Source organism: Triturus cristatus, chromosome 5_1, assembly GCF_964204655.1.
Source record: "Triturus cristatus chromosome 5_1, aTriCri1.1, whole genome shotgun sequence".
Classification (NCBI taxonomy): Eukaryota; Metazoa; Chordata; class Amphibia; order Caudata; family Salamandridae; genus Triturus; species Triturus cristatus.
Genome location: NC_140587.1, coordinates 224,327,440 through 224,348,789, shown reverse-complemented (window position 1 = coordinate 224,348,789; position 21,350 = coordinate 224,327,440). Strand labels below are relative to the sequence as shown.

Sequence of the window (21,350 nt, the reverse complement as noted above, 5' to 3'; positions counted from 1 at the left end):
CCCGGATCATGGGTCAATTTTGAGTAAATTATTGGTGTCAAGTGTTTTATGTCATGTGGAACACCTTCGGTCGGTTCTTTTATTTTAGCCAACAACCCTTTGCAAGCAGAGATTTATCACAACGTTAAAAGTGAAACCACAAGCTCATGAATCCTGTGGGCTAATACGTCAAGACTGGCAAAGGTATCACACATGACATGGGGACACTTGGCAGATATGCAGCTATAACTTGTGCATTTTCCCACAACAAAAATCATAGATCTTTTCTGGACACATTAAACTGCAGAGTAATGAGTCTAGTGTTTTTAAGTTGGCAGAATGTTATGGGGGTTTGGAATGCAGTGGCTGTTGTTATACAAACCGTACCACCAGTTGGTCCTGTCTGTTGCTGCTCTGTCAGTTGCTTCTTCGGGACTTGGAATAAACTGGACTGCCCTCACCTGACCTGTCGCCGTGACCTTTCTGCGGACTTCTCAGTGGTGACGAGGCCTTTGCCCTGAATTTCTGATGCCCGAAAGAGTCATTGGAAGCTTCTTCTTGCTTTGTGCCACTGGACCACGGGTTTGATGTGTAGCAGTGATCTTGTGGTGACTTCGTGTGTGCACTTTGTGCGTATACCATTTGGCTGTGGAGTAGGAGGCCATGCCAAGCTGCTGTGTGCCATTGGACCGTGGAGTTGGAGGTGGTATTGAGCTATCATTGGACACCGGTCTTGAACCCTGTAGTGTGGGCATGCACTTGCCTTGCATGTGCAGACCAATGCTATTTAGATTGGGGTTGTTTCAACTGAAGTGCACAGGGTATAATGTGGCCAGCGCGTACACCGCATTTCACACTATTTTGGATTGGGAAGTGTTTCCCTAGGCTTAAGCAAGCACATCTCTGATCTATTCCGTGATGCGCACACCAGTTTCCACAGCGCATTTGGTTTTTCAAGTATAAGCAAGTGCAGGAGGGCCATTTTGGCGGTGCGCACACCAGTTGACAGCACCAAATCTTTAAAACATACATTTGTGAGGCTTTGGCCCCGTCCAGATAAATAATTCTCTGTCACCATATGCTATTGACTCTTCCCTGTATTATTCTACCTTCTAGGAAGTCCTTCAGTTGGAAAGCATAAATGACTATTCACATCTGAAAAGTGCATTCAATCATTCCAGATGGTCCCAGAGACCATTGCCTGCCCTTAAAAAATGAAACTGAAAAGTTTCATTTTTCTTTTTTAAATGCATCCCATTTTCCTTTGAGGAAAACGGGCTGCATTTAAAAAAAACTGCTTTATTAAAAAAGCAGTCACAGACATGGTGTCTGCTGTCCCCAGCAGGCCACCATCCCTGTGAATGCTAGCCATTCCAAAAGGGGTCACAAATTGCGCCTGCCTCATTAATATTAATGGGGCATGCAATTTGCCACCCCATTAGGAATCGCAAACCGTGTCTGAGACACTGTTGTGCATTCCAATTAGCGAGTCGCAAATGCGACAGAATTTGCGACTCGCTAATTGGCGGGCCGTACATCTGGCCCTTAATGCTTAACAAGGTTTCTGGATAACTTTCAAATGTAATTTAATGAGCAAGGATTGGATAAATAGTTTTTGAACTAGTGGATACTTGAAGATAATTAAATTTAGGACTGTATTATCGGGGCAAATCAATATAAATATATTTGTTTTAATATATAAGATAGGACTTTAAGAAGAAGTTCAGAACTAAGCGAGTTAACACTGTATAGACAAATTGAATTTGGCTAGTGTAGTGATAAATGTTGTTAAGGTATGACTATATGAACTTTGGTGCAGTTCTATATTACTCGCTCCCTTTATTTGTAGTGACTATAAGCTTCAGTAACAGAGTAAATCCATATCACAAGTCTAACTACAAATAGATTCAGCCACCTCTCTTTTTTTCATTTTTTAAAACCCCTTGTTTGAAACATCTTGAACCATGAGGTTCAAGATGTATGAAAATGTCTTTATCCAAAAAGAATTTCTAACTGTGTGTTATATATTTTGGTATGTAATTTACATTGATAGAGTTCTCACCATTTGAATAACTTGAGTGAGTCTATATTGTCTTCAAAATCACGGTCCTTGATTGTTTTACCGAAATTGGAATATCAGACAGAAGGATATTTTGCTATAATAAAATCTTTGATCTCGGAGCCTCCTATAATTTTGTAGCACGAGCGGGTAGTTCTACCAAAAGGCTCCTCTATCTCAGTGAAGTATCAGCTGCAGAAATGTGTTTGCACTCAATGCACATTCAAGGGCTACACAAGGTATCCTATCATTGTGGCTGCCATATATCTCAGTTTTTGCAGCCTTGTTTTGTTGGTCAGTGTAACATGTTTGGGTAAGTGGGATGTTAGGGGATGGCCACCAAGCAGGCACATTAGTAGACCATATAACAAGGCTGGAGGTTTAAAAATGACCATCTACTGTTACTAAGTAGTATAGCAGTAGGAAATACACATCACACTCCTTTGATTCTCAGATGTTTACCTGGAATTTCGTGAAGGAAACATAAGTTACTGCTACCAGCACAGTGCATGTTCATATGTGTATATGTGTGTGTCTAATGAACCTGAACTGCTCCTGTCCATGCTCTGCTGGTTCTGCCAGAATGAATTGAACTTGCACTGCCCATGTTTGTGCTGATCCCAGTCTGTCTCTGTGTAAGGAAGCATGCACCTCTCGTGATCATGTTGTAACTCTTCTATGTGTTAAGGTGGCTTATACTGCTTCTGTCATCCTGTACTTGCTCTGTTTTTTAAAAGAACTATATGCTACTGCTACTCATGTTGCACATGTTTTCTGTGGGTGAGAAGCCTGAATTCGTCTTGTCTTACCAATTATTTGTGTAATGTAAACTTGCAGTGCTTGTGCCAGCTCATGCCTATTCTGCGTGGGAGATCTACACCTATTTTAACTGTTTGTTTCATTTTGTTTCTGCTTCTATGATGGGATCTCGACTATTCCTACAGGACATTTGAGAGCAATTCCACACCACAGTTCAATGTTCAGCTCCATGCCAGACAACACTTGTTCCTGCTAACTTTTGAAAAGCTGTGAGATGTTTGCACATGTCACAAGATACCATGGAGTCACCCACTTGTAGTGAGAGATAGATTTCTTGATTCAAAAACATTCTAAATGTTTTCTATTTTTTTTTAATCCTCCTTAAAATATAAAATGAATTGTTTACACATGCATGCATGCATACATACCGGGAGTCCTGGTGGACCAGGAAGACCGGATTCTCCATTCTGTCCTGCTGGCCCCTGTGAAAAAAGCATCAACAAACATTAGTTCAAATTTGAAATGTGATTTGTATCTCCAAGAGTGGCTTACTGCAAACTGCCTTAAAATAAATCCTTCAATTCATAGATTAAATATTGAACATATTCAAGTTTTCAACATAGTTTACAACATGGTCCCATCAATAGTCATATTAATCAAACTCAAACATTCAGTTTGAACAACACACACACCCCTAGGCATATCACTGCACTAAGTGTGCACATAAATATTTATTCTAAACAGGATGAAAGATACATAATTTGCTTCCTAAAACTCATACAAGATGATTCAATTTCAATTTCTGTCTGTCGTGTATTTAAGGTAGACTGCAATCCAAACATCTTCTGACACTGGGATGAGCAAGCTTCCTGCAACACAGACCTTGTGTCTTGTTGCTTCTTACAGAAACCATTGGAGTGGTAAGGAAATAGGGAACATCCCCAGGACTGCATTGCCTTTTTGATATTCTGGGCCTTTTCAGGTGGATAATGAACTGTATATGAAATATTCACCTTGTTCTCAAATTGTACAGCATTAACAATGATTTACATTAATTGTTCCAAATATAACTGGGGTGCCCCATTTCCATAAGAGATTCATGACTGATTAAATGAAAAAAGTCTGAGTAATCCTGCCTGTGGCAATTGTACATTGACAGCCTGCCCTGTGTTTAAAAAGCCAATTTTTAGATCTGTCCTAGATTGACGTGGGAACATTTTTAATGATTACTGTAATATAGTTTTGGGGTGAACTTATATTTTGGTACAAGTGTCTCAATACTGATTTTTAAAAATGTAAAATTTTGCATTTCCTAGACTGGTGTTAAAACTACATTGCCCAGATCAATTTTAGATTACCTCGGCTGGGGATGATATCAGGTTGGCTAGGTAGAAATCAACAGCAATTCCTGTTATGAAGTTTCTCTTAGCCTCCATCCTGAGAGCAACATGGACTGCTTACACAGATAGTGCTCTGATGGTAGACAATGGTATTTCTTGCTCACCAGCATTTGCTGTAGACACAATATCTGCAGGAAAAGTAAACTTTAATCTCATAAGTACTACTCAATTCTTGACATAGCAAGTGATTGTGTGAGGGAAGAGATAGTTGGGCATTTCCATCATACAAAAAATAGCCATTACCTTCTGTTATTTTCATTCACAGCCAAGGAAGGACAAGGCTGGGAAAGGTTTTGAAACTAGCCTTTGAGGTGCAAACTGCAATCTCACACAAAAGGCTGAGTGTATAGATAGGGAAACATTATCAAGGGCTTTTTGTTTGATGGAGAGAATGATGGACATGATTAGCAATGGTCAGACCAATGGTGAGGTTAGGGATCCCAAGCAAATCGGCTCTCCTCTTCCATGCTGGAAAACCTAGGAATGGTACTTCCTAGGATAGCTCCTGCCAGAAAATATAGAAAGTGCTTCATATTATAGGGGGGGCAGCATGTGAATTATCAGGGATAGGTTATAATAGATTAGGATCTCTCTCAATCATAACTCACTACCCCTATGAGTTAAGGCTCCCACCACCAGCAAATCAAACTGCCGGTAGGGTCTTGGACAACACGACAAGACCACAAACATCATACTCCTCTTATCTGAGGAAAGACTAAGATGAAACAAGGTTTATTTTCAATATCCAGTGATGGAGGCCATTCCCATAGTCAGGGACAAGGACCACGTCAAAATCCAAAGAAAGGAGAGGAATGGGGCATCTCTGAAAATCAACCTGCAAGACAGTGGGACTGGACTTTAACTGGAGACTTTGCTGATGAAAGTGGTTGAGTAGCCTTTCTCCCACTGCAGTCTGTGGGCTGCTTCTCTAGAAGCAGTTTTCAAATATGGAGGACTTTTGGGGTTGTCCAGGGATACTCTTTTTAGCTTCCTATTAAGTGTGGGCTTGGACACATTTCAAATCCCAGAGGAGCAAGTGGCCACCAACAAATGTGTATCCTTGATGCGATAAAAAAGTTCCTGGTTTGTCCTGCTCGAAGATTCTTTACTTAAGGTTGAGGCTCCTATAGGGCCACAGGAATTAGGAGTGTGAACCTGTGAATCCTGAACAGCTGCGGCTCATACACTTATCCTGCTTAAGTATTTCAACTTCAGAAAAAGTGACTACGTTCCAAGTTATATAAATAAGAGAACAATGTAGAAATATCTCTTCTAGGGTATGGAGTAATACACATAAGCAAAGAACACAGGGATCTCTCCTTAAAAAAAGTAATGCTTTGGTGAAACATAAATTGCACTTATTGGTTCTGAAGTTAATTCAGGAAATTTGGGAGCTATTAAATACATGAAGCCATTATATGTAAAGGACCCATCTATGTGAATGATGGAAATGTGAAATTGTGTCAGAAGACAAGTACAATATATTGGCTAAGTGCTACATGAAGTTGAGGATATGGTCTGTTCTCCAGTGTATCCAACATTCAATAGGATTGACAGATAATAAAGACACATGAATAGCAAATACAATGCCTGTTAATCAATTGGAATAGGAGAGGCAGAATCTTAGAGCCCTGTTTCAGGAGGTCTTTGAAAGAGGAAAAAGGAAGGTACAGATCGGTTTTGACCCCAGGCATGATTCAGAAAGGGCCATCACCAGAACAAGGTCTAAGACCTGCATGGAAACTCCTAGAATGAAATGAATATAAAATATGGAAAAATATATTGTAATTAGCTGTAACTGGAATTCGATTCATCAAAAGGGTGAGGTTGAAGGAGGAACATGCATAGCTTGATATTGCTTTAAAGAAAGAAAAATAGGGCGGAAGAATTCCAATATCAGTTTTTGTGAAGAATAAGGTAAATAATAGTAATACATAACACTTCTGCATTAGTAGGGAGTTAAACAAACCCAGGCCAAAGGGTGGCTAAGAGGGGGTCTGATCTTTCACATTCATAAGAAATTAGCTGCATTTGGGTAAAACCCTTCAATTATCTGAAGGATATCTCTACCGCAAGAAAAATATTTTTTTTACAGTTAGAACCACTGCAGGGTGAACAAGAGATATAGCACCTCTCTGACAGAGGAAAGAGCGAACTGCCTCAAGGAAATAACTCATATACGCAGTGGATCATCACTGCATGGCTGACAAATGTGGATAAAGTTACAAATAGTATGCCACATAAGAAAAAACAAGTATGGTGGCACCCCTAAAGTGACGGACTAGAGTTCGCAAGGCAAATGTGCACCATAGATTTCCTGAGTGACTATGGGGAATTAAGTACTTAGCATTGAATGGAAGAACAACGTAATCATTCTAGTGTATGTTGATATTAAAGGTGAGGATAGACTTAGAAGGAAAACTTGACAGGTGGAAATGGTCTGTGGAAACGCACCAGAATAAGGGAAACTTTGACATTCCGATTCTGTGTTCAAAAAAGAAAGTTTACTTGATTGGCCCTTCATGAAGAAACGTTCATACTTCATTCCTCTATCCTATCATTCAACTGATGAGTGAATGGCTATCAAATAGGCTGATGTTGCTGTTTGTGGACGTTTAGATTTTTTATTTACACTGCTCCTGTTGTTCATTCATAAGCAATTGTATCCACTTTTGATTTATTGTTTATTCCTGGAACTTTTAATTTTGGAATATTAATTAATAATCTCGCTTTGATTACATACATATTTATGTTCTTTGATTACGCTGTTGTGTTGAATAACATAACTTCTGTGAAATACAGGTTTTCAAGGCACCTTACCCAACTGCAGAAGTCAAATCTGTAACTCTTGCTTTGTAATTACTCCACTGTCTATACTGAAATCTAGATGATGTCAGAGAGATTAATGACTAGCAAGGAGAGCTTTTTAGTTGGATTGGTAGTTTTCCTTCCTATGTGTAGTGAGAAGGTATTCACATACTTGGCAACATGGTACATGGTAAATTTGCTTTGCTAGTACAATATTTAAATTGAAAACAAAGATTTTAAGGGTGAGACTCAAACTTACTCTTTCTCCTTTTGCTCCTTCTCGTCCGTTGAGTCCCGGCGGGCCCAGGGACCCCTAAAAAAGAAAACAGAAACTAAACATCTTTTATTTTATATTTTTACCTTTTGAAATAGTTCTAATAAAGTCATCTTTTTAAACAAATAAAACAATATTCAAATGAGTGAAATGTTTCAGTCAACCAGATATTGGGTTTGATTGTTTCATTACCATGCAATAGGTAGTTTAATGATATAATCAGCAGTCTAATAGAAAAAGATGTGTGAACACAACTAACAATTTTTAGAAAATGTATGGAACACATCCTCATGTGACTTAGGAAATACTGAGGGTGGGGTAATGTTACTTTTTTTCCAGAAAAATACGCACAGCTTTTAAAAAATAAAATTACCTGTATTAAACAGAGTACAGTATGACGATATCGCAAGTAACTTCACCACGAAGGTGAATCTTGCGTAACCTGAGATAACGACTGGAGACTAGTCTGAGAAGAATATGTCTCATTTGAGGATATTTTCTACTTGAACTAGTCTCCCATGGACAACATTTTTTAACAATTTAGCATTTTACGAATTGAGAAAAGTTCACACATGTTACACAAAGAAGTATTCTGGAATTGCACATGATGACAGAGGCATAATAAAAAATGGGCAGCTTGCTGAAACTCAGTATTCCTTACTCCATGGATTTGGATAAGATCATTATTGTACCATTGCTTATCCTATGCAAGCATCTTCTTTCCTTAACTTTTACTTTTGTTTTGTCCTGATGACGACCTGCCTGCTCACCACTGAGCTGAAATGCTGCCCACTATACTGCACCTGAACCAGGGATAAAAGCATCATACCATTTGTTGTTGTATTGACCTACTTATGCTACCACCTTTCATTATCTCCCTGATCAAGTGTTATTATACTTGCAAAAAGTGCTTCATCACAAGTAGCAAGCACTTTTACATTGTTTGAGTTAACTGCATCACAAAAAATGTAAATGCCTTTACATTGTTAATGCTAAGAGACTGCTTAAATGTGTTTATGCAAGAGCACTGTCAGATAAATAGGATCCTGAGATGTTCTTTAAAAATACATACATCAAAAGTTCCTAAAATAACTCATTAATGTCTAATATAATTTCAGCCCATGTTCCTTATGGTATTTTTGGTAACACCTGTCATTTCGTATAATTTATCATTGATGTGCAGATTTATTCCTGTGCCACGCAGCAAACATCTGGGCTTATCTTTTGCACTTAGGGCATCTGATTTATAAAACCAAAAATGTGATGGATGACAGCTAGAACTAATCTCAACCACTGGTAGTAACTTGGACACATTCCGGTCTTCTCTTCTTTTTTTTTTACTTTCAAATCTTTTTATTAAAGAGCTTAAACGCATACCACAGTGCAAAACATATGTCAGGCAGGTACTGATAGCAATCATGAATATGGCAGTGGATCATCAAAAGCTACTGACATCTTGCATCACATGTCTAACAGCTCAAGGACTAATAGTGAAGCCACGACCGACCAGAAAATAAATGGCTGTGGCAAAAGGAGGGAACAAAAACTTTCCCCTCTTCTCAAGGGGGAACAGCATCTTTGTCAACATAACATGAAAACAGGGGGGGGGGGGGGGTGATAAAGCGCCAGAGGTGCAGTAGTTTGAGCCTAGGCGGGAGAGCAGTGGGGATGGGAAAGGGGATAACTGAGGGAGAGAGAATAGGAGGCGAGGAAGAGGGGTAGGCAGAGAAATAGACAGCAGAGAGAAGGAGAAAAGAAAAAGATGGGGTAAGGACAGGAGGGGGATGGAGAGTGGGGGATAGAGCATCTTGGGATTGACCCCTCAAGGCCCCTGTAGGAGGTTAAGGGGAGAGTAGCGGAATTCCCACGGTATGGGGCTGTGCGTCTCGCAAAGGAGTGTTGGCTCCCCGAACAAGGAGGACATCTTCGAAGAGCTGGAGCGTGCAGAGTCGGGAAGGAGTGAAACAGGAATGTTCTAATTTGGAAAAGTGATTGATCAGTGATTCCCAAATGCGTGTGAATTTAGGTTCTGTATGTGTGATCGTGCATGTTAAGAATTCCATCGCCATGACGTACCAGAGGCGTGTGAACCACAGAGCAATCGATGGGGTGGAGGGCTTCTTCCAGTGAAGAGCAAGTACTTGTTTGGCTACTCCCAACATGTGTGTGATAAGGTGCCAGTCGGAGTGGGTCATAGCGGTATGCAGCTGGGGCCAAACACTGAAGATGGCCACGATATGTGAGTTCGCTAAAGGAAAGCCTACAGTGTCTTTGATGTGGCTCAGGACTTCCTTCCAGAATAAGGTAAGTAGTGGGCAGGACCACCACATATGGATGAAAACACCAGTCACTGATGATTGACAGCTCCAACAGAGGGGGGAGTAGGGGGGGAACATTTTATGTAAACATGTCGGAGTGTAATACCAGCGGGTCATGAGTTTATAGGAGGTTTCGCCTTGGGGTATTGTTAGAACTGGGGGTCTCTAGTTAGCTGAGGCAGTTGCCTTAGTCCAAATAGGGACCCTTGCTTCTAGTTAGGGAAAGGAGGGACACCTCGTTTGATAACCTCTGCTCACCCCCTGGTAGCTTGGCACGAGCAGCCAGGCTTATCTTGAAGGCAATGTGTAAAGTATTTGCAACCACACTCACAGTGACACAGTGATAACACCACAAATGGACACCACACTGATGTATGAAAATAGCGGTATCTTTATCAAGAAGAAAAATACGGTAAGACCAAACAATAGAAATCCCACATATGCGTATATGTAATATTTCACTTTTCCGGTTATTAGGCCAACAAACACTTGTAGGTTCTTGCGGTATTACTTAGCAGTTCACGATGTTCAGATGCAGTCCTAATGCAATGCTATGCAGTTCGTAATGCAATTTGTATTGTCAGAGTAATGCAGTTCGTAATGCAAGAATAATGCAATCCTCAATGCAAGTAATCAGGCAGTTCATAATGCAAGAATAATGCAATCCTTAACGCTGTAATCAGGCAGTTTGTAATGCAAGAATAATGCAATCCTCAATTAACGTAATCAGGCAGTTCGTAATGCAAGTATAGCGCACTCCTTAATGCAAGTAATAAGGTAGTTCGTAATGCGAGAATAATTCAATCCTCAATGCACGTAATAAGGCAGTTCGTAATGCAAGAATAATGCAATCCTCAATGCACGTAATTAGGCAGATCGTAATGCAGGAATAATACAAGGCCAATCGAAGTGATTAGCGCGGGCACCACTAGGCCCCAACCACAGACAACAGTACTGAGCTTCGAAGGGCGCCCCCGGTACTGCCGGGCAGGTCCAGGTGGCTCGAAGACTCAGCGCGTCTAACGCGATGCAACAGGGAGAGAGAAGGGAGCACTCCTGCACTCCTCCTGCACCTCTCCAGGCCACACACGCTTGCGGCTCCCGACAAGAGTACAAGCCTTACATGGGGGATGCGCTGCCTCTCTCTCTCTCTCTCTCTCTCTCCCCGTTCGTCGGACGTCCAGCTGGGTGCTCTCGATGATGACGCAGCTCGGATGCAAGGTGATGCTGTAGCCGGACAGGTTACGGCGCTTCCTTCTCCGTTGCTGACGATCTTGGGCAGATTCATCTTGTGAACAACAGTTACCTCACGACTTCCTTAGCTTTTACGAAATCCTTCAGCACGTTGCGGCTCGGGCCGGCGGCGGCAATCTTGATCCACAGCCTCCATTACGATGATGGCTCCAGCCACAAACAGCTACACAGCAGCGTGGACGAAGATTCACGCTGCGGGGGCACTGCAGTCACAGAGCACTTTCCAACTAGCACCACAGACCCCATGGCAGTCTCAGGCTGCATACGCACAAAGCGTCGCTGAGACTCGGTTGGGCTTCAGGTCACACAGTTCCGGGGCAATGCTTACAATGGTCTCCGGCTGCAAAAAGGCACACGCACAAAGAGCTGCTGACACACACTTGGAAACTTTGATGTTACTGAGTTTCCACAACAGGGAGCCAGCTCTCTTCGGGCCCTTGGGGACAAGTTACTTCAGGACACAACACACAGCAAAGTCCTTTTAAGCAGGGGGACACAGCACACATCAAAGTCCCTTAGCCTCTCCTTAGTGAAATCAGCAAACTGCTGGCCAGCCCAAGAACAGAACACACAGCAAGGGTCAGTCCTTTCCTTCAGTCTCTTCAGCTGTTCTTCCTTGGAAGAGGTTCCTCTTGACCACAAAGTAGTTACAATCCTTTTCAGTCTTAATCAGTACAACGTTCAGGGGTTTCAGCTCTCATAGTTATACCCCTAAATGTCTTTGAAGTCTTTGTGTTTCAGGGGGCACTGACCCCTGTCGAAACCAGTTCTGCGTGTCTCCCTGCCAGTGACACCTTCTTCCTTTGATAGTGGGGGTCCGGTTCCTCAATCACTCAGCAGGAGGTGGAGCCATTGTTTTATGGCAGCAACCCTGGCCTCTTCACCTCCAGGAGCTACTCCTCCCCCCTACACTCCAGATGCAGCTCAGCCTGTTGCTGTCTCACATACTCCTCCCCTAGGTCAAGACATTTCCCAGATCCTATCACATTCAAATCCAGCCAGTCAATCCACAGCCTGGCAGAGACACACAGAATTGTTGGAAAAAAAAAAACAGCCACTTCTAAAAGCGTGGTTTCTAAACACACAATTCCAAAACCACTTTCATAAAAAGATGTGTTATCAAATTGTGAGTTCAGGCACACTAAACTTCACCTCTCCATCTTAAGCCTATGAGAAGATAGGCTGGAAATATATTACACAGCCTTCCTCATTCTGTCCTATGGGCAAGTTGGCCTTGCAACAGTGAAAAATGAAATGGAGAGTATTTCACTGTCAGGACATGGTACACACTTCAGTACATGTCCTACTTTTCACAGACACTGCACCCTACCCGGGGGGTACCTTGGGTCTACCATAGGGGTGTCTGATGTGCATGGAAAGGGAAGTGTAAGGCCTGGCAAGTGGGTGCACTTGTCAGGACAACATGGCAGTTAGCAAACTGCACGCAGGCACTGCAGTGGTAGGCCTGAGTTCTCTCTTTAAGGCTACTTGTGTGGGTGGCACAATTAGCGCTGCGGGCCACCAGTAGCATTTGCATTACCAGTCCTGGCACACATAGTGCACTTTACTAGGGACTTTACTAGTAAGGCAAACATACCAATTATGGACAACCAATTGCCATAGCACTTTATACAGGGAGCACTTGCACTTTGACACTGATCAGCAGTGGCAAAGTGCCCAAAGCATCTAAGCCAGTAAAACGAAATCTATCACAGCATCAAAAATAGAGGAGGTACAGGCAAAAGGTCAGGGGTAAACACGCCAGAAATGCCAGGTCTAACAGGTATGCTCCTGTATATCCTAGGGATGTCGCGCCATAGTTGTTTCTGGGAGATTTCCTCTATAGAGTCTGTGTGCCATTGTGTTTGGTAGGTGTGGGGTTGGGTAGGGGTGGAGTGTTGTAGCACCGGATATGTGCAAGATATCAAGCCCCGTGTGCTGTCAAAAGACCATATCAGTGTCTTGAAGGGAGTGAGTGGCCGTGTTGCCCCCTATGCGTTCAGTGGTGTCAGCAGCCAGTGCCGGAGTTGGTAGCATTTCCGGTGAGATGTGTCCATTAGGTGAAAGTCTCTTTTGCATTGGTCAAAGGTTTTGAATGCGTCCCCTTCAAAGAGATCTTGGATTGTGTGGAATTCGCCATCGCCCCAGGCTGAAAATGATTGCGGTTGTAAGGCTGGAGGAAAGTTAAGGTTACGGGCCAGCTGAGTGTTGAGCGAAGGGAAGGAGGTAAGACCCCTAGAATTTGCAATCTTGTACAGATGGCGTGGTCTGTTTTTGTGGGTGTGGCTATATAAGCAATCTGGCTACCCAGTCCCTATGCAGCATGAGAAGTTTGTTAGAGAATCTCGGGCATTTCTTCCCCCACATAAAGGGTTCACATTGTGTGAAGGCGTAGGATATCAGCTTGTGTAATAGGAGTGGGCAGGGTTTGAAGAGTAGTGAACATGTGAAAAGAAAGAGTAATCCTGAGCATCTGGGAATTTGTAACGCCAGGCATCTGTGAGGCATAGGTCGGTAATGTCCCTTTTCAACGCCGCATACATCACCCCTGTGCCCTGGAAAGAAATAGTGCTGCGGTCCAGTTCGGTGTCCCAGACCAAATTAAAATCCCCTCCGTTGATTAAGCGATCCCCTTCCTGTGATACCTATTCTTTCAGTAGGGATCTAAGGTATGTGTCCTGTGATTGGTTAGGCGCATATACGCTGAGCAAGGTAAAAGGCTGTGCATCGTATTGGACCCTGATTTTAATGAAACAACCTTCCCTGTCCCGTACCACCAGCGATCCCTTTGAGCAGAATCTTGCTTTACACAGGATTGCAACCCCGGCCGTCTTGATTGGAGAGGGTGCCCAATACTGAGTCGGGTATTTTGGATGGGCCATGGGATGTATGTCAGATTGCAAAAGGTGAGTTGCTTGCAAGAAACTTACATCAGGGTTTTGTATAAGTAGGTAGCGCCTGATCTGGTGCTGCTTGTTAGGGGCATTAAGTCCTCTCACATTGAGGGAGAGAAATTTGATCTGCAGTATATCAACCATTGTTCAAATCAAGAGGGTCAGCCACTGTGGTGGAGCAAGTGTGGAGGGGTGGCCACCCCATGTATGAAAGGGCCCAGGCCAAGAAGCCTTGGCAGGCATGGGTGGTGGTCCTAAAGAGAACCCCAAGTCTCAGAAGAGGGAACGAAGAGTGGACAAAGAAGGGGTCAAAATACTGTGCCAGATTTTGTAGGATGTAATAATTCCTCCCCTAGTTTTGAGCAGATATAGGAAGGTGCCCAGAGAGCCCCCAAGAATAGGACACAAGGAAGGGAAGCTAGGAAGGAGGTAACATAGACAATAAAAGGCCAACCGGGCCGGAAAACTCCATTCAAATCCTGGACTCACCTATTAATCTGAGCAAGGGCCATTCTGGAGAAGTCACTTTCCAAGGGGTGAATTGAGCAGTGGGGGAGTGGAAAAAAGTTCTGTGAATCTTCTAGTCCCTGGCTTCCGCAGCTGGTGGTCGTCAAGATGAGGGTTCCTCCCTCTATGGAGACAGAGTCAATAGCGAGGGGGCCCTTGTAGCGGTCCATTACAGAGGTGAATGCGACAGGCTACAAAGGGACCAGTGGGGAGAAGGTATCCCAGCATAGAGCCAACAGTCCCAGGATGTATGTCTCATTAGGCTGACCCTGTCATGCACATAGTGTCCGGGGTGGCGTTTTGGCGGAGATTGGAGCATGGTAAAACCAGGAGGCAAGTCAGATCCTAGCCAAAGAAAGAGCAACTTAACATTCACTCAGAGGCTGCATGACATTGGGTTGGGGAGTGAGCATCGTCATTGGAGTGGAGGTGTTGGATGATGTCTTGTTTAGCTTGGGAGGAGGATTGCTTGTGTCTCTGTGTTTAGCATGGGGCACCGAGGACCATTCAGGGCATATAGCTTCTCGGGACGAGATATGAGGAGGATGGGCTAGTTTCTCCAGAGGCCATCGGAAGATGCAGAAGTTGTTTTGCATCCCGCAAGGAGTGGATCACCCGGCATTTGCCCTCCCAAGTAAAGATCAGAGCAAAGGGCTGTCCCCACTGATACTTGTAGTTGTGGTCACAAAGTTTGTATGTAAAGAGTTTAAAGTCTCTACAATGTCGTAACGTCACTGAAGGTATGTCTTGGAATACTTGGATAGTGTGCCCGTTGTAGACCATTTCCGCCTTGCGTCATGCAGCCTGCCAGATAGCTTCAATTTCATTGAAGAAGTGTACGACCCCAGGCCATGGCAATGTGGTGGGCCCTGTCTAAGGTCGATGGGGAGGCATCCTCGTCACCTCTGATCCACTGGAGTAGGTCCGCCATAAACCTCATAATATCTGACCCTTCTGCCCCCTTCGATATCCCTCTGATGCAAAGGTTGTTTCTCCTGCTTCTCTGTTCTAAGTCCTCCTGTTTCAGTTGGAGGTTGATGTGCTGCTCCTCGGGTGTAGCCATTCTATGCCACTGGTTCTCCTGGTCCTCCGAGCGTGCGTACATCGAACATTCCAGGTCATCAACCTGTTCCCCAATCTCAGTAATTTCACATCTGAGGTCATGAAGGCAGGCCTTGAATTCAGTCTTGAGGGAGCCAATTTCAGTTTTCGTTTCCTGAAGGAAATTGTTCATGTAGGCCTGTGTAAGGGGAGGGCATCTGTAGATTCACCAAGAGCGGTTGCTTGAAGGGGTTTTGGGAGCCACATGGAGGAAACTGGGTTGTCCCTGGGGAGGGTAGTTGAGGCGTCTTTACCCAGTTTGGTGCGTGGCTTGGTCAGAGGGGGGTACCTCCAGCCATGAGACATTTGTGAAAGCTGTGGGGAAGGGCTGTAGTGAGGCCGGTGGCTGGGCCAGGAGGGGCATAGCCTTAGCCTGAGGTCCTCATAGTAGGGACACTGTGTTAGCTAGGGGTCCATTTGAACCAGACACAGTCTTTTGTGAGCAGGTAGGTTGTTTGGGGGGTCAAGGAGACGATATAGCACTGTTTCCCCACCTCTACCTATTGTGTAGAACCCCTTCAGTGAGGCCGGGAGCTTCAAACCCCCCCCCTGAGTGCTTTGTGGAAGCTCTGGCCACCGTTTGGTGAAAAGCACTGAGGAGGGTCACCGGAGCAAGAGATTTCCTTGAACACAGCCTGATGGGGGTTTGCTCAGTCACTCTAACCCCCCAAGGGAACTGTGGACATATAAAGCTCAGGGCGGGCCCGACAGCAAGCTTTGAACGCCTCAGAGAGATCAAGAGGAGATTCGGCGGTGAGGAGAGCTTCCCTTGACAGCGATAGAGCAGAGCGACGCCTCCGGTGGGCCTTGGAGAAAGAGGGTCCTTGCAATGAGGTAGAAGGATGGCCTGGGAAGGAGTAGCAGGGTGGTCAGCAGGCAGAGCTGCATGGGTTCAGGAGGTGCGGCGGGGTGTCTTAGATGGCCCCGAGCAATGTCCCAGAAAAGAGGGTGGGGGAGAAACCTGCTGCGCAACACCGCAGCCGATCACCCCTTACCTCTAATATGGAGTTGCAGTGCCCAGTAGTGTCAGGCCGGTCTGGGTGCCATGTTGGGACAAGCATAGCAACAGCATTCGGCTCCAAGCCGAGCCTCAGGCATCGTACCCCATTGATGAGTCTGGTTCTAGTGGAGGGTCGCAAGCCCCGGCACCCCCGTGCAGCTATTGGGGGCTGCCTACAGGTGTTATAGTGGTGGGCCGGCTTCTTCAGGGGGGGCAGAGAGCACTGTTAAATATAGGCCCTGCGGTACCCACTGCTTGCAGCCCGCAATGGCAGCATAGTCTGTGAGGCAGCCAGAGTTCGCAGTCCCCACGGCTCTGGGATCCAAGGAGGCACCGGGAGATTGTAGCAAGTTGTGGGTTAGGTGGCGCCATGTTAAGGGGGGCAGGCCACTGTGTTACTCACCGGCAGTAGCTGGCACGTTCTTCAGTGGCCCCCGGGTTGATCGGCAGCACCACCGTAGGCCTCAGGTCAAGGAGGCAGGCAGCCCAGGCACTTCAGTCTCTCCTAGATAAGCCACCACTCCGCGATAAAGCCGCCAGTCTTTTTGCCGTTCCGTCACTGGCTAAAGGCTCCAGCAAGATTTGTCCCAGCTCAGGGGGGGTAGTTCCAAAGGGATCACTATGCTGGGCACTGCCTCAGCAGTGATTCCGGCCACGGCCTTAAGCAGTGTCACGGACCGCAAGATGTTGGAGCGGATCAGCCAGGGTCCGTGTGGCAACAATCACAGTAGGCATGGGGAGAGAGCGGGAGGTGGTTGGCCCATCTCTTCCACAGAAGCGGGAGGCAGGCTGTCACAGGGGGCTCAGAAATCTGGCCTTGCAAGGCCATCCGGGGACTTGAATAGGTGTTTCGGCTGCACAGCCCTATCGTGCTCTGTTGATAGTCAGCAGCTCATCATTAGGCTGGATAAATAGGCTTCCATGGCAGTGTTGAGACTGAATGAATTATTGGTGCCCATTTATCAGTGGATGGCCACAGCAGCCTGAAGCGCAACTACTAAAGAATTGAGAAACTTGTCACTGGTAACCACTTATATTGAATGAGTAGTGTATTGTGTCCTTTGTGTATGGGACACCTGCAACCCCTCCAGCTAAAGTGAAGTATTTGGAAGGTTTGATACATCAGGAGGCTTCTGGAAAAGCTCAAGTTAAGGTTCTGTTCACATCCTGCATCCCTCTGTAGCACCTTCTGAGAATCATATTTCCCTAGTTGACCTACGCTCTCCATGCTTACAATGCTATGGATTGCATTCACTCCAGAATTCATTTGTGTAGCAGCATACAGCTTGGTCTCTCCACTGCCTACTGTGAGCCTACAGTGAGCGCAGAACTCTGCATGTAGGACAGCCCGTAATCTCTGCATGTTCAACCACGTCTCTGGGGCTCATACAGAATTTCGATATCTGAAAGTCGAACTACATGTGAACTTCAAGGGCCTGTGTATGGCCTACAGATCTTTTCATGGCCATCAAAGATCACATCTGATTAACATCCTCTGCCCTTAAACTCCAGCGTATTCTTTGCAATCTAAAAATATGTTTGACTTTTTACCCTGAGAAGAAAGAAACTGAGATTTTTGGTGGAAACTTCTTTTTGGATTTAACACCGAGGCTTGCCACAACTTGCCACCTGAACTCAGAAAATATAAAAATCATTTGGAATTTAGAAAGGTCCTCAAAACTTTTCTTTTTTCTTAATGTGTCTTCATGGCCTGCTTGATCTGTTCGGCTTCTTCTCTTCCTGCTGGTCCTCCAGGTCCTGAAAATCTGATGTGCAAGCACCCTGAATCCTACCTGGCATCTGGGGAGTCCTTTGTAGATAAAATAATATTAATAATAATACTAAAAGGGGTAATGCACGTTATAAGGATATTATAAGTCACAGAGGAGTTCCATGCCCATATCAAGGCACAAGACCATAGGCCAATCGCCATTATGAGGGCATGGTGCAACCAGGAGGCAAGTCGTTACGGCATCGTAGAGCCTTGCCTATTCTGATTACACTGCATCACGACTCCTGCACAGAAGGTTATTACAAGCAAGTCATGAGTTCATTTCTTACTACAGACATGCTCAGATGTACATCAGAATGTGTGTGCAATAATAAAACAATCTACACCCCACCTATAAAAATAATTAAAAACCCACACATATATTATTATTAATTTACAATTACTATTATAGTTATTGATATTATCATCATCAAATGTGAATGAGTCCCGTTTTTGATGCGTTAAGATCCATTCGCATTTCTGCTGCATGCATAGTAGCTGCTGAGCTCATCATACTGAGAATTTTACTGGCATTCATTCTACCCCCAGCTTTTACCCTAATGACAAAATTAGAAGTAGGCTAGCTGAAGCTATTACATTATTGGAAAGGTTTTTTTTTATAAATGCAAATTGCAATGACCGTACGAATATATTAACTGAGCGTTTTACATAATAAAGGACATCACATGCAACAAATGGGCTGCTTTAAGTACACAGAGTTTGTACAGCTTGTTCCTTTTATAATGAGTAAGGTTAGGGGTGACTACGAGAATCCAAAGGCGATTGCCTTTTAATTGGTGTCAATGGGAAAGTCACTCACACAAAGAGTCTGCATCAACATTATTAGTAATCCTGTGGCTTATTATATTGTAGAGTTTAATTAGATCCCCCTTCTCTGCTTCAGCATCCCTACTTATTGTGAGGACAGGGTGTGTTTAAGATGGTTTTCTTGAGGCAATTACATAGTCATTATCAAGCCCCATTCGAATTATTGTATAAAGTCATGTAAACAGGATCGCATGATAACATGAATTCACAGTTCGTCGGATTGCAGATTTTTTTGGGGTGCCTAACCTTAAGTATGTAACAGAATTATCAAATATTATAACACGAGGTCAATATATTTAAAGGAATCTAATCATAACATAGGCCCTTACTATAAAAGAACATTAAGAGAACATGTGTGCCTGATATCAATAAAGTATGTTTATCCAGGCACATTTCCTCGTCCCGCCTGGTGTACCAACTTGGACTATCTAGGAATGAGCAGGACTTTGTGTCTTGAAAATAGAGAATTGTGATTTACTGGACTCTAAGGGACTCTTGTAGTGAGTAAAATAGATATGAAGGGAATCCCTTGAGTGTGTAGGAGTGTTCCCCTAAAAAAGGCAAATGACCTCCTCTAAAGGGTCATCCCAAACTTTTGCCTTCCTCCTCTTTTGACCTAGTTTTTGTTGGCTTTAGGACTCTTAGTGCTAAAGTGTTTGTGCTCTCTCCCCTAAACATGGTTTGATTGACTTATCCACAACTGGCATATTTATATTACCTACAAGTCCCTAGCGGAGTGCACTACATGTGCCCAGGGCCTGTAAATTAAATTATACTAGTGGGCCTGCAGCACTGATTGTGCCACCCACACAAGTAGCACTTTAAACATGTCTCAGGCCTGCCACTGCAGAGCCTGTGTGTGCAGTTTACACTGCCATGTCGACTTGGCATTTAAAACCTGTTGCCAAGCTTCCTTAAACTCCCCTTATATTACATATGTCACTCCTAAGGTAAGCCATAAGTAGCCCATAGGGCAGGGTACTGTGTATTGAAATGGTAGGACATATACTTTTATGTTTTGCATGTCCTGGCAGTGAAACACACCCAAATTAATTGTTCACTACTACGAGGCCTACCTCTCTCATAGGTTAACATTTGGAATTTCTTATTACACTTATAAACTATAATTCCTGATTGAGAAGGAGTAGCTCTCTCATGTTTCATATAAGTGGATGGTAATGATAAATCATCTCTACTGGTAAAGATGAATTTATCACTTCCCTTTTAAAAACAGCACTTTTAGAAAGATGGCATTTTTATGCTCTTTGCTCTTGTATGCCTGCAGCCTGTCTCCAATACACGTCTGGAGTGGGTGACAGCTCGACTTTGTGCATTCTCTCTAGACAGCCACAGACAAAGGGAGATTAGGGGTAACAGACGGGCCATCCATATCTTGATGGGTCATCCTGGGCAAGATAGGAGGAAGGAGCTGACACTTACACCTTAATACAATGTTTCCTGTCCACACACCAAGGGCTGCATGGTCCCCTGAAGCGAGTCTGTAGTCAGTCCTGGGAGGGAGGACCTCTGTGCACTTCAAAGTCCCTCTTTGAAGTCACCTCCACTTCAAAGGTACAATCAAGTATAAGTACTGTGTCTCTGACCCCACCAAATGAGGCAATACTGGACTTGCGAAGAACTCTGCCAGGAGGAAGGACTGTTGTACTGCTACAAGGACTGCCACTCTGCTGGACTCTGCTGCTCTGGAAGAACTCCCTTTCTGCTGTGCTACCCTGCTGCCTGCTACCCTCTGCCCTGCTGAGAAAGAACTGAACTAACATATTTCAACCCAGAGTGATCTACAAGGGCATGCTCACTTGCCTCCTGTTCTATGACTCAGGGCTATCAAAGTCTTACCCCATGCTCCTATGCCTGATCCATTGGGAGTGGATCCAGATGCTTGCTCCAGTTGAACCGACACATCCTCTGCTGAGTGAGCAAAATCAATACATTGCCGCTATTCTAGGAACAGAATTGGTGCATCGCACTTGGAACCAGCACATCGCCATTGGAACCGACACAACCGAACCATTGGAAATGTGTTGTTTGGGTGATGTTTTATTTATAAAATCATAATTTATTTTTATAAACCGGTGTGGAGTTTTTGTGGTGTTTTCACTGTGGTAGTGTTTGAAGTGTTGCACAAATACTTTACACATTGCCTCTTAAGTTAAGCCTGACTGCTCTGTGCCAAGCTTTCGGAGTGTTAGCGCAGGTTCATTTATGCTGTGTACCTGACTTACCGTGACTGGGAGTGAATATCTCTTCCAACCAGAAACCCAATTTCTTACAATGGTTATTGCTTTGGCCTAGAGACTACCTGCCAGGCACAGGCAGTCAATTAATCTAGGGAATGCAGGGAGACAATTCTTGTATGTAAAACCTTCCCACACTGGAC

At 44.2% G+C, this 21,350-nt stretch overlaps 1 protein-coding gene across 1 annotated transcript in view; it reads right to left on the bottom strand.

Annotated features, from left to right (window-relative positions):
• COL22A1 (collagen type XXII alpha 1 chain) overlaps window positions 1-21,350 on the bottom strand; it is a 1,010,593-nt gene that overhangs the window by 408,918 nt on the left and 580,325 nt on the right. The window contains exons 14-15 of the mRNA XM_085604869.1: window positions 7,265-7,318; window positions 3,226-3,279 (exon numbers count right to left, since the gene is read on the bottom strand). Of these exons, the coding sequence (XP_085460995.1) occupies window positions 3,226-3,279; window positions 7,265-7,318 (108 nt within the window). The remainder of the gene's footprint in view (window positions 1-3,225; window positions 3,280-7,264; window positions 7,319-21,350) is intronic.